Below are 13,059 nucleotides of genomic sequence, written 5' to 3' on the forward strand. Positions count from 1 at the left end.
AGTTAACTTTTTCAGTGTTAGAAACACAAGCCCCACCTAATGCCAGATGCTAAGCATCACTGCCTACAACATGCCAAACCATCATCAAAGAAATACGGCCAGTCTAGGCAACATAACGAGACCTCTTCTCTACAAAAAAATCCAAAATTTAGCCAAGTGTGGTGGCACGTGCCTGTAGTCCCAGTTACTTGGGAGGTTGAGGTGGGAGGATTGTTTGAGACCAGGTGTTCAAGACCAGCCTGGGCAACATACTACAATCTTGTCTCTACAAAATATTAGCCAGGTGTGGTGGCACACACCTGTAGTCCTAGCTACTCAGGAGCTGAGATGGGAAGATGGCTTGAGCCCAGGAGTCTCAGGCTGTGGTGAGCTGGGATCGTGCCACTAGACTCCAGCCTGGATGACAGAGAAAATAAAGAAAAAAAGAAATTGAAGGAATAAATATTTTAATTTCACATCTCCATTGTGATGAATAGTGTTTGCATTTTTTAATTTTTTGTTTGTTTTGAGTTAGAGTCTCCCTCTGTCGCCCAGGCTGAAGTGCAGTGACACATTCATGGCCACTGCAGCCTCAACCTGCTGGACTCAGGTGATCCTTCCACCTCAGCCTTCCAAGTAGTTGGGACTACAGGCATCACGCATGTGCCACCACATTTGGTTATTTTTGTTTTTAATTGTAGAAACGAGGTCTTACCATGTAGCTCAGGCTAATCTCAAACTCCTGGGCTCAGGCAATCCTCTTGCCTCATATCATCTTTAAGTGCTGGGATTACAGGCATGAACCACCACACCCAGCCTGAATAGTGTCAAATGTCAAAACTCACAGAGGACACACACAAGAAAGCATCCCTTTGGGTATAACTTCAATCACTTTGAAAGAGCCTCTGGCCAAACAAACATGTAAAAAGGTAACAATATAAAAGGGACATAAATCCCTCCAATTGCACCATCACAGACTTTTAGGGCTGGATGGGAGATTTGAGATAATTCTCTCTTACCTCCCACTAAACAGATGAGAAAACTGAGGCCAAGAGAGAAGGAAACTTGGCAAGACCAAACAGTTTTAGGGTTGGGACCAGGACGGAAATTAATTGTATGTGATATCCACACCAAGGCGATGCTGGGGTGAACGAGACTATTCCTATAAATGGTATTTCATTAGCATGCCTTCTCTGGGGCACACAAGCACTTCCCCCAAGGAGAAAAATATCCTAAGTCTGTCAAAAGCCCAAGGATAAGGAGCTCCCTCCTCACTCTCTAGCCATTCCTAACAGTCTGCAAATTGAGTCCCTTGGTCCTGCTGTGATAATTTCTCCCAAATCCTTATCAAACTCTCACAATGCATCTGTACTAAGAGAACATGAACAGCAGAAAATCTCCCAGGCAAATTTTAAATATGTCCAGAAGGGTTATGGAGGGGAAGGATGCCAGGAAATCCAGGGAGACGATCTGAAAGAACTCCGCTTCAGAGCACAAAGTGCCTTGTCTTCATGGATGTCTTTTATTGATTTCCAATATAACATAACTCAGGTGCTATTTCCAGCTAAGACATTCTCGTACGGTTCTCAGTGTAAATGCCTTTCCTTAAAAAAATGACAATGCAGAAAAGCACACTGGGTGTGGAGGCAGACAAACAGCAAAACCCCAAACACATTTTAATGAACTCCAAAACACGTGGCTGGTTCCCTATCCCAAAAGAACAATTCAGAGTTTTCTTTATTATTGCATTCCCATAAGAAAATTCCCATGAAATAAAGAGAAAATGAAGGTTGGACGCAGCAACTCATGCCTGTACTCTCAGCACTTTGGGAGGCCAAGGTGACAGGATCGTTAGAGCCCAGGAGTTCAAGGCCAGCCGGGGCAACACAGCAAGACTTCACCTCTACAGTAACTCAAAAAACTAAACCAGGTGTGGTGGTGCACACTTGTGGTCCCAGCTACTTGGGAGGCTGAGGCAGAAGGATCACCCAAGCTCAGGAGGTTGAGGCTCTGATGCACCATAATCGCACCATTGCAGTCCAGCCTGGGTGACAGAGTGAGACCCTCACTCAACAAAAAAATAATAATCTTAAACTGCTTGCATTCTGCAAACAGAGCAGAACACCAGGCAGAACAAATGCCCACCAGAGCCCATGCTGGTTCCTCCTGAGGCGAGCCCACCCTTCCCACACAACCTCGCACCTCCATGAGAACAACCAGAGACTGAAGTTATTTTCTTAGATCCAAGGTCACCCTCTCCTGAATATCTAGACATGTTCGCAATCTGCCCGTGAAGACAAGAGATCTGAGAGGAAGGAACAAGCAAGCAGTTGTGACGTCATCATAAAATTAGCCTTCCTGTCCACAGTGAACCTGATGTCTGTGAGCATAGCTTCCCAAGGTGTATTATCTAAAAGGCCAGGTTATGTCTTCTCGTGGGTTTTTTTATGGCATTATTTTGTCCTCCATTCCACAATGTCCACGTTGATACAAATCAGACACCTCAACCATCTTTTTAACCAATATAAATATATTTTAAGGCAGAACTTTAAAAAAACAATTCCTACAAAAATTCATTTGTTTACTGGAATATTAATCCTCATACTTTCTTCATTTTTCCTCTTCTCCCAGGCCCAGCTGATGGGGTGAATTGTATGGCCTTCATCAACCATCCGGTACTTTTCTCTTCCATTTGTAAACAGCACCTTTACCATGGGGTAGATGGATGGATGGATGGATGGATGGTGGATGGGCAGATGGATGGATGGATAGTTGGGATGGATGGATGGATGGATGGATGGATGGATGGATGGATGGATGGATGGCAGACATGAAATGAAAGGAGGTTGATGTTTGCCTCTGACTGGGCAAAGACTCAAGTGGTTGGTCTCATACCTGAGAGCCTCTCACCCCTTCTCTGTGTATCCTCCCCCCAAAGTCCTGTGAACCAACAGCACAGCTGACCCTTCAGGAACATCCCAGAAGAGTTCTCCAACCCGGTGTGGCCCTGTTCTCCTCCCACTTCAGCAGTGTTGTTCACGCCCCGAAAGTGAAGTCTGCCCTATCTATCCCCATACACAAAAATTAACTCTAAATGGATCAGAGACCTAAATGTAAAATCTCAAACCATAAGAACCTTAGAAAATGCAGGACACACCCTTATGGAAATTGGAACTGGCATCCAATTCCTGAACAAAACCCGAAACGCACAGGCCAGAAGAGATAAGATAGACAAGTGGGACCTTATTAAACTGACAAGCTTCTGCAAAGCCAAAAAAACCATCAGGAGAGCAGGGAGACAGCCCACAGACTGGGAAAAAGTATTTGCCAATTCCAGGTCTGACAAAGGCCTAACATCTTGGATCTACAATGAAGTCAAACGTGCTGAAAAGAAAAAAACAAACAGCCCCGTTACAAAGTGGGCAAAAGATATGAACAGATACTTCTCAAAGGAAGACATCTAAGCGGTCAACAGACACATGAAGAAATGTTCAATCTCACTAATCATCAAGGAGATGTAAATTAAAACTACACTGAAATACCACCTAACTCCAGTCGGAATGGCCATTATCAATAACTCAAAAAATAACAGTTGCTGGAGAGGGTGTGGTGAAAAGGGAATACTTCTACACTGTTGGTGGGAGTGTAAACTTGTGCAACCTCTGTGGAAAGCAGTGTGGCGATTCCTAAAAGCTCTAAATACCGACCTCCCATATGACCCTGCAATCTCCCTACTGGGAATATACCCTGAAGAACTCAAATCACTCTATAAAAAAGATACCTGCACACATATGTTTATCGCAGCATTGTTCACAATAGCAAGGACCTGGAACCAATCATGCTGTCCATCAAAAGAGGATTGGATTTTAAAAATGTGGTATATATACATGATGGAATACTACGCAGCCATAAAAAAGAACAAAATCATGAATTTCGCAGCAACCTGGATGGAACTAGAATCTATAATACTGAGTGATCTCTCACAGAAACAAAGATCTGAGTATCACATGTTCTCACTCATATAGTGGACCTTGAACGTCTATCACAATACTATAAGAAGCCAGGCTCGGTGGCTCAGCCTGTAATCCCACGCCTTGGGAGGCTGAGATGATTGGATTGCCTGAGCCCACAGGTTCGAGACCCACCTGGGCAACTTGGTGAGACCTTATCTCTACAATAAATCAAAAAAATTAGCCGGATGTGGTAGCGTGCACCTGTAATTCAAGCTACTTGGAAGGCTGAGGTGGAAGGATCGCCGGAGCCCAGCAGGTCGAGGCTGCGGTGGCCGGGAGCGGCCACTGCACTCCAGTCTGGGCGACAGAGTGAGACTCCAACTCAAAAAAAAAACTATAAGAAAAGGATTGACAGTGGTGGGAAACTATGAGGGGGTAGGGAGGGGAAGAGAGGTGGGATTAATGGTAGTCAGTATCTGTCTGGGGATGAGGAGACACCCCTCATCCACAAGGGTGCCTGAAGGATGCATATTTGTATACCTAACCCTTAACTGTACCCCATAATTTTAAAATAAAAAATATGATTTAAAAAAAAATGAAGTCTGAAAGGAAATCCCAAATGAAAATGCCTCCCTCCTTTCACTTCCAAATCCCCACTCATCACAATTCTCACAGATTCATGTTGCCCAACATTACAGCAAAACCTGAATAATTTCCTAGAATGAGTCCCAATTTTATTCTTGTCCTTGGGTTCATCGTATTCTTCATTCTTATCCCACACTTGTCAATTACTCTAGGGTTTTGGTCCCTGACACTAAAATACTACTCCAGAGATACAGCTTGGTGACTTGACCACCTCCCCACCCTGCCCCGTTAACCAACACTGAAAGAAAGTTCCCTACCTTTCACTGAGGCTTCTCCACAACTGTGCACCTGCAACAGAAAGAAACAAAATAAGAAACCTGGCCGAGGTCGATTTCCTCTGAGGCATTTCTTAGAATATTCTGGGCTATTTAAAGTAGAATGCTTAGGTCTTTAAACTCTAGAAACTATGAGATTATACAGTGTGTGCTTCTAGCACCAGAACTAACTCAATCAATGAGTCCACAAATGTACTGAGATCCTACTACATGCAAAACACTTGGGTAGGTACTGTGGGAAATGGGACACTCTACAACACTGGTCCCCAACCTTTCTGGCATCAGGGACCAGTTCTGTGGAAGACAATTCTTCCACGGACCAGGGTGGGGCAATGGTTTCGGGATGATCCAAGCACATAACATTTAGTGTGCCCTTTATTTCTATTAGCATTATATTGGAATATTTAATGAAATAATTACACACCTTGCCATTTAAAAAAAGAGGCGCAGTGGAAGTGGTAAATAAAACAATGGGCAAGCCATGCATGGACAAAAATAAGTGTCAGATTCTGACTTAAAGCCTGCCACTAGATGCAGCTGCACAATTGAAGTCCATCAACTTACTTGCCCCTCACTGATAGGGTTTTGATGTGAGTCTGCAAGCAGTTGACTTATGACGTTCTCTGTGCAGTCAAACCTCACTGCTAATGTTCATCTGTATTTACAACTGCTCCCCAGCACTAGCATCACCGCCTCAGCTCCAGCCAGATCCTCAGGCATTAGAGTCTCATGAGGAGCCCACAACCTAGATCCCTCGTATGCACAGTTCACAATAGGGTCGTGCACCTATGAGAATCTAATGCCGCCACTGATCTGACAGAAGACGGAGCTCAGGCAGTAATGTGAGTGATGGGGAGTGGCTGCCAATACAGATGAAGCTTCACTCACATGCCCGCTGCTCACCTCCCGCTGTGCAGCCCAGTTCCTTATGGGCCATGGACCATTACCAGTCCAGGGCCTGGGGGTTGGGCAACCTGGCTCTACAAAACATGACCCCTGCCTTGGGGACGTTACTGCCCAGTGGGGCAGACAAAATATCATTCAAGTAAATATGAGCCAAGACAAGTGCATAAGAAGTACACAGAAGGTAAAGCCATGACAGTTCAGGGAAGAAGGGAAATGTGGCTGCTCAGAAAAGCGCCAATAACAGCGATAGCATTGAAGGCAAGTCTGGATATAGTGCTGACAAAGGAGATCTAAGACAACTGTTAATTCAAAAAAGATTTTTTTTTTTTTTGAGTAGGGGTCTCACTCTGTTGCCCAGGCTGGAGTGCCCTGGCATGATCATGACAATCATGGCTCACCGCAGCCTCAACCTCCTGGGCTTGGGCAATCTTTCTGCCTCAGCCTTCTGCATAGCTGGGACTACAGGCATGTACCACCATGCCTGGCTAATTTTTTTTTTTTTTTTGTAAAGATGAGGTCTCACTATATTGCCCAGACTGGTCTCGAACTCCTGGACTCAAGCAATTTGCTGCCTCAGCCTCCCAAAGTGCTAGAATTACAGGCATGAGCCACAGCAGCTGGCTGAGAAAAGATTTTAATCAATTCATTCTTTAGATGTTTGAGTTGATATCTAGGCTCAAAGGAAATCAGCAGAAAAAATATATATACCTAGATCTTATCTGCTTTCTTAATCATCCAATGACTGCCATTATTAGACTCCCAGCTATCAACTTAATTAAGATAATATATTGAGATTATACTCCCAGCTATCAGCTTAATGAAGTTTATGCATTGAACAAAAGGCCAAAGATGTCGCACTTTATGTTCACCAATATCCCCTATCAAAATCTATGGGATAAATTCTTTTTTTTTTTTTTGACTTGGAGTCTCACTCTGTCGCCCAGACTGGAGTGCAGTGACAGCTCCCGGCCACTGCAGCCTTGACCTGCTGGGCTCCAGTGATCCTTCCACCTCAGCCTTCCAAACAGCTGGAACTACAGGCGTGCACTACCACGCCCGGCTAATTTTTTGATTTATTGTAGAGATGAGGTCTCGCCAAGTTGCCAAGGCAGGTCCCGAATATGGGGTAAATTCTTAACATTTACTTCCAGAAATGTTTCTCAAAGTTGCTTGCTTCATTTTCTTCAACAAGTAGAACTGTGCAATTCATCGGGTTCGCCTTTTTGTCTTGGCTACCAGGAAGCACAAGAATACACCTGTTGCTCAGTCTTGGTCACCACGTTAGATTCCTGCTTGTCTACGAGACTTCTTTTAAGTAGTCTTGTGTTTTATGTTCCTAATAAGTTGTTTCAAACCTGTTGGAGTTAGGCAGTATATAAAAACAAATCGACCACTCAAAAGAACACAGGGAATTGTGAGCACAGTGAGGTCTCAACTGAAGTTGGAAAGCTGGAGAGACTCAATTCTGGAGGCCTCGACTCACTTTGTCACCTGATATTTCTCTAAGAACACTGGAGCCAAGAGTGGAGAAAGCAGATACTGGGAGGGGATGTGTGCTTATGTGTCTTAAGATTAACAATTGGAGAAATGACATGGTGGCTCACGCCTGTAAACCCAACACTTTGGGAGGCCAAGGCGGGAGGATTGCTTGAGCCCAGGAGTTCAAGACCAGCCAGGGCAACGAAGTAAGACCTCATCTCTACAAAAATTCAAAAAATTAGCCAGGCATGGTTGTGCTCATAATGTCCCAGCTACTCAGAGGGCTAAAGTGGAAGGAGCCCAAGATGCCAAGGCTACAGTGAGCTGCGAGTGTACTCCAGCCTGGGCATCAAAGTGACTCTCTGACTCAAAAAAAAAAAATTGGAGAAATGAGTACCGCTGATGGATAAGCACCCTTAGAAAGGCGAGGACAGCATGTTTGTGACCACTGAGCACAGACCAGGTGGGGCTATGTGGAGGAGGGAAGTCAGGTCAAAGACAGGGCTGAGGGTCAGTACAAACGACAAGAAGCTAAGCAGGGAAAGAGTCAAACTAACAGTCAAAGACCCAGTTCAACAGGAGCAAGAGGCCGGGGAGGGGTGGACAGAGGGTGCACTGGGAACTGACTCCCAGACTTCACAGGTGCTGGAGACACGGTGCTTCCAGAGGCCAAGGTCAGAGATGAGGCTACTTAGTAGGTGGCCAAACTCAGACCATCAGACAAGCCTTCCAGGTCCAAGTTGGAACGGCAATGAGCAGGGGACATGTAAAGGACTACAGTTTATGGGCCACCATCCCTAGTGGGTCTACATCAACAGCAACTAGGGTGACAAGGACACGGGGAAAGTGGACAGGAGGGAAAGTGTCAAGGGGCAGTGGCTACGAGTGGTTCCGCCAATGGGCAGGGAACCATGAGGCTGCCTGCTGGGCCCTCCTACCCACAGCGCAGGCCAGTAGCTGAGAAAGAGCCTCAAGAGACCTGGAGAGGGAAATGACTAGCTCTGTCTCAACGAGAGAGAAGGAAGACGTGGTCAAGGAAAAGTTGAAGAATGCAGGAGTTGTCCAGGCCACAGCAGAGTTCCTCAGCGCCCAAAGGAGTCAGTGCAGAGAAGTACACTCAAGGCACACAGCAACAAAAGAGAGAAACAGAAGGAAATCCATCACAGCTGGCAGGTGTCCTTATGGGTGACTCACAAAATAGAGGCATGGTCTCCTGTGGGTTTCACAAAGATTAATTCACGAGCTGGTACTTCTGCTTTTTTGGGGGGGGACAGGATCCTATATTTCCCTTTAAACACCCTAAGATGGTATCAAAGATAACAACTGAGATGATGATGAGCCATCTAAGAAGGCAACTGGAAGGATGGAAGATAAAGAGAGGCAATGGGCCTGGAGACTTGCTTGGGGCTGGGGCAGAATCTGTTCGCTGTTTTCCAATATTTGTTCTCTCCTTCATTCTTAGGACTAGAATCCCTAATTGTTAGCAGGGCATAAAGCCACCCAGAATAAAGATGATATTGTCCTGCCTTCTGCTAGCTGACTTTGGCCACGTGACTGACTTCGGTCCAACAGAATAAAAGTAGAAAGGTTATAAAAAAAATTTTTAAGATAATATTTGGGCCGGGGTCGGGGGCTCAGCCTGTAATCCCAGCACTTTGGGAGGCTGAGTCGAGAAGATTGCCTGAGCCCACAGGTTCGAGACACACCCGGGCAACTTGGTAAGACCTCGTCTCTATAATAAATCAAAAATTAGCGTGGCAGTGCATGCCTGTAGTTCCGGCTGCTTGGAAGGCTGAGGCGGGAGGAATGCCAGAGCCCAGGAGGTCGAAGCTGCGGTGGCCAGCTGGAAGCATGTCACTGCCCTCCAGCCTGGGTGACAGAGTGAGACTCCAACTCCAAAAAAAAAGACAGTATTTGGGAGTAATCGAACTCACAGAAGGAGAAAGTAGAATGGTGGCTGCCAGGGGCTGGAAGAAGAAAGGATGGGGGAAGGGGTCACTTAGCTACTCAATGAATACAGCGTTCCAGTCATCGAAGACTGAAACGTTCTAGAAATCTTGCTACACTGCAATGGGCATAGAAGTAGCAACACTATACACTTAAAATTTGGGTGAGAGAGTTTAAAAAGTGATTATAACTAGAGAGGTACAATTAAACTCTTAGCAATAAAAGTTGGATGTTTCAGTCAAAAACTGTAGGAAGCAGAGAAGTTGAGAGAGAGAGAAGAGGAAGCAGAACTTCCCAGTAAGCCCCGCTGGTTGGTCGCCCTTTCCTTGTCATTGTCACTGTCACTGCTGTAAGCTGAGGTATCTGATGAGAACGGCTGACAGACCAGACTGAAGCCACGGAGTTACCATCGCAGCATCTGGAGTTAACTTGAAGCCAAACTGTGCCCTGCAGAGATAAATTCTTTGCAGCAGCGCCCTGCGCTTCAAGGCCCGCAGGATCGGCTCCTGCCAGCTATTCACAGAGCTCTCAAATGGGTCTTTGTCCTAAAAGACTTCACTAAAGGAAGATGAAGCAGGCACCAGGGTTTCTTCAGTCACAGACCAGGGAGTTCTGGGAAAGCAGAGTAATGACTCCCATTTCTACTTTTTTTTTTTCCATGCAGTAGAAATGCTATGCTCAGAGCAATGTCACCCTGGCAGAAAGGCTGGCCTCTGGCAACAGCTGACCTGCAGGATGGAGTGGAAGAGCACCGCCTAAGCAGAGAGGCTGGCTGCGACTGCATCCCCACTGAGAGCCCAGCCTTGGCACAGAAAGAGGCTCAACGCAGCCTGACTGGCAAGGGAACTAACCCCATGTGGTCCTGATGATGTGTCAGCCGAGCAAAGGAGACTTCCACTAAGAAGGCTCTTTACTTGACATTTCCACTGGCCACTTATAAAGCTCTGTGCTGTGAAGACGGTTTCTGCCATTTTACAGGACAAAGAGGTTTCGATGGTCTAGTAGGCGGAATAATGGCTCACAAAGATATTAAGCCTTAATCCCTGAAATGTGTGGATGTTACTTCATACAGAAAAAGGATCTCTGCAGATGCAAACAAGTTAAGAAATATGACATAAGAAAATGATCATGGATTATCTACATGAGCTCTAAATGCAATCACAAGTCTCCTTACAAGAAGGAGGCAGGAGGAGATTTGACACAGACAGAAGAGAAGGCAACATGACCATGAAGGCAGAGACTGCAGTCATGTGTTTACAAGCCAAGGAATACCACAACTGCCAGAGGCTGGAGACACAAGGAATGTAGCCTTCCCTGGAGCCTCTGGAGGGAGGACAACCCTCTCAGCACCTTGGTTTGGGTCCAGTGATAAGGACTTTGGACTCCCCTAGAACTCTGAGAGAAGAAATTTCTGGTTTTTTTGGCCCACTCACTTCGCGGCACTTTATTACAACAACCATAGGAAACAAAGAGTCTGTTATGCGGCTTCTCTTCAGCTAGGACATGGAATGAACTGGCCCAAGAACGAGACTCTTTCGGCTAGTGTTCTTTCAACTCTGCCACCTTAGTTTTTTAAAGGTTTGAATCTTTGCAATGGAAAAGTCTCCTGCAATGTGTGAGTATGAAATCTCCACACCTACATGAATCTTAAGCCAATGAGTCGACACCAGAAACGACCCCAGTATGAGGGGCTGGGAGTGAGAACAGGACAGTCAGGGAGTCTTTCAACTTCATCCTTGGGCCAAATCTGAGATACTGAAAATATTGAGATGCCCAGTTTGCTTTGTGAGTCTTCGTGCTCTACCAGGCTAAAATGGTCACTGATAAAAGGTGTGAGTAGCTGTTTCATCTAATATTCCTCTCAAGGAGTAAAAATATTACAAAGTCTATTTGAGAAAAACAGGCTCCCCTTTATCAGCTGGGAATCAAGGTCGAAATATGGGAATCACCATGGACTGCTCCAACTGACTCTTGCACAAAACCTGAAATGAACCAAGATGCTTCACCCCAAAGCGGCCTTAAGACATATGACAAGTAGCCCAGCAAGTGCATGTTGAGGGTGAAAGTTAGGGAGTGGGTGTATTTTCTCTGAAACAGAAAAAAGGAAGATGGAGAGGGAGAGAGAGGGAGAGAAGGAAGAGTGCATACCATCATATAACCAAAATCCACAGATTCATGAAAAGCATTAACTGCACAAAAACTCACTTGTTTGTGTTCCCAGAACACTAGGAAGGAATTATCTTCAAGCCTGGAAACACACTCATGGAAAGCAATCTTTCCCAAAATGGCTTACACGACGATTTAATTTAAAAATTAAACAGTCTTAAAATATAAACTGGATTTTAATACAGACCTCTAGAACATCATGATGGCAGATCTGTTAAAGTTGATATCCCCAGTCTCAAGTTGGCATTGGGAAGGAGAAAAGTTCCTTCCAAAGAGCGGGCCTCAGTATCCCCACCAGGACTAGGAGGCTGGGCAGTTCTTATACACATCAACCCACAAGGGCCTCAATTAAAAGCATCTCTCCATTTGTGGTGCATTTGGCTAAATTAAATGTCTCACTGTGATTTGCTCTTGGCTATTTTTTAATCAAATTTATCTTATTACATTTAGGCTTGTGGAGCTCAATTAATCCCAGGAACGTTTTTGCCCATTTTACAAAAACTAGCTCAAACACTGGCAGAAGAGGTCCCTCCAAGGATGGAAAAAGCTTAATTCAGATTTATAACATTTAAATTACTCAAAAAATATCTCAAGCAAATTTTACAAAATAATTCAAACTCTCCCTTTTAAGCTGAATGTTTAAAATTCATTGGTAGCTCATTTTAAAAATTTATTTAACCATCACGTAGTCATTTTTAAACCTTGAATTAATTGTTTTTCTTCACTGAGACACAGAAAAATTTTATATAAACTAGACCATTTTCCAGTGGCCCAGTTTCATCATGAGATGTAATAAATATTTAACTGTTATCCTCATGGCTGCCTACTTGAATACCAGAATGATATTTAAAATAGCGCTTATAGCCAAGAGAAAATCCAACACACACAAACCCTTTGCCCAGGAGCAGTAGCTATGAACATGGATTAAATAAATTACCATATTGAAAACAGCCATGCCAATCTATTACTTTGCAACCATTCGAAGGACTGATTGGTTAATATGCCTACACAAAGATCAGAGATGCAGGGTCTAGAAAAATAAATAGCATAAAAATGAAATCTGAGTTCTCTCACCTCTTGTTCTAGACAAAACCATATCCTTTATTATCTGCATAATAACACGCCCAAGGATCATGACAGAAATCAGGTGATACACTCTCCATGGCGTCAGTGCAAGGAACCTAAAACAGCAAAACAGACACATTTTCATTGCAATTTGAGGATTTCAATCTTTTTAAACTTAGGCGTGCTCCCTGTCACACACACACAAAATGCATTCAATCATGATTTCACTTTTCAAAAATCCCTCAGTGTGACCATGTGAAAGTTATTTAATAGGCATCAAAGTCGGCAAGAAAAAAAGCGTTTTAGTTTGTGCACTTTTGCACTAGACTTTCTGTTCTTCTCTTTAACTTAGGCAGAGGATTTGCTATCTTGGGAATGGCCCAAATATCGCTCCCAGTGCTGGGTTGCTCCACTAGCAGATGGAGAACGGAGCTGACCTGATGTGCTGGGAAGACAAGCTGCAAGGCTTCCCAAGAAACCCAGAGGGGTTGCCCACAGAAAACCTTTGGTCACCAGCCCCTGTCTTATATTTTTGTTCATGCCCTGTTCACTTCTCTGGCAATCCCTGCCCCCCCCCCCCCCCCTTTTTGGAGTCAGGATCTCACTCTGTCACCCAGGCTGGAGCACAGTAGCACAATCATAGC

At 44.7% G+C, this 13,059-nt stretch overlaps 1 protein-coding gene across 1 annotated transcript in view; it reads right to left on the reverse strand.

Annotated features, from left to right (window-relative positions):
• RETREG1 (reticulophagy regulator 1) overlaps window positions 1-12,536 on the reverse strand; it is a 109,009-nt gene extending 96,473 nt beyond the window's left edge. Inside the window, exons 1-2 of the mRNA XM_008048690.2 lie at window positions 12,425-12,536; window positions 4,835-4,865 (exon numbers count right to left, since the gene is read on the reverse strand). Coding sequence (XP_008046881.2) covers window positions 4,835-4,865; window positions 12,425-12,485 — 92 coding nt within the window. The 5' untranslated portion in view covers window positions 12,486-12,536. The remainder of the gene's footprint in view (window positions 1-4,834; window positions 4,866-12,424) is intronic.
• Window positions 12,537-13,059: the final 523 nt, after the last annotated feature.

Source organism: Carlito syrichta, unplaced genomic scaffold (genome assembly GCF_000164805.1).
Source record: "Carlito syrichta isolate Samal-C Ts95f unplaced genomic scaffold, Tarsius_syrichta-2.0.1 Scaffold126511, whole genome shotgun sequence".
NCBI classification, from domain to species: Eukaryota; Metazoa; Chordata; class Mammalia; order Primates; family Tarsiidae; genus Carlito; species Carlito syrichta.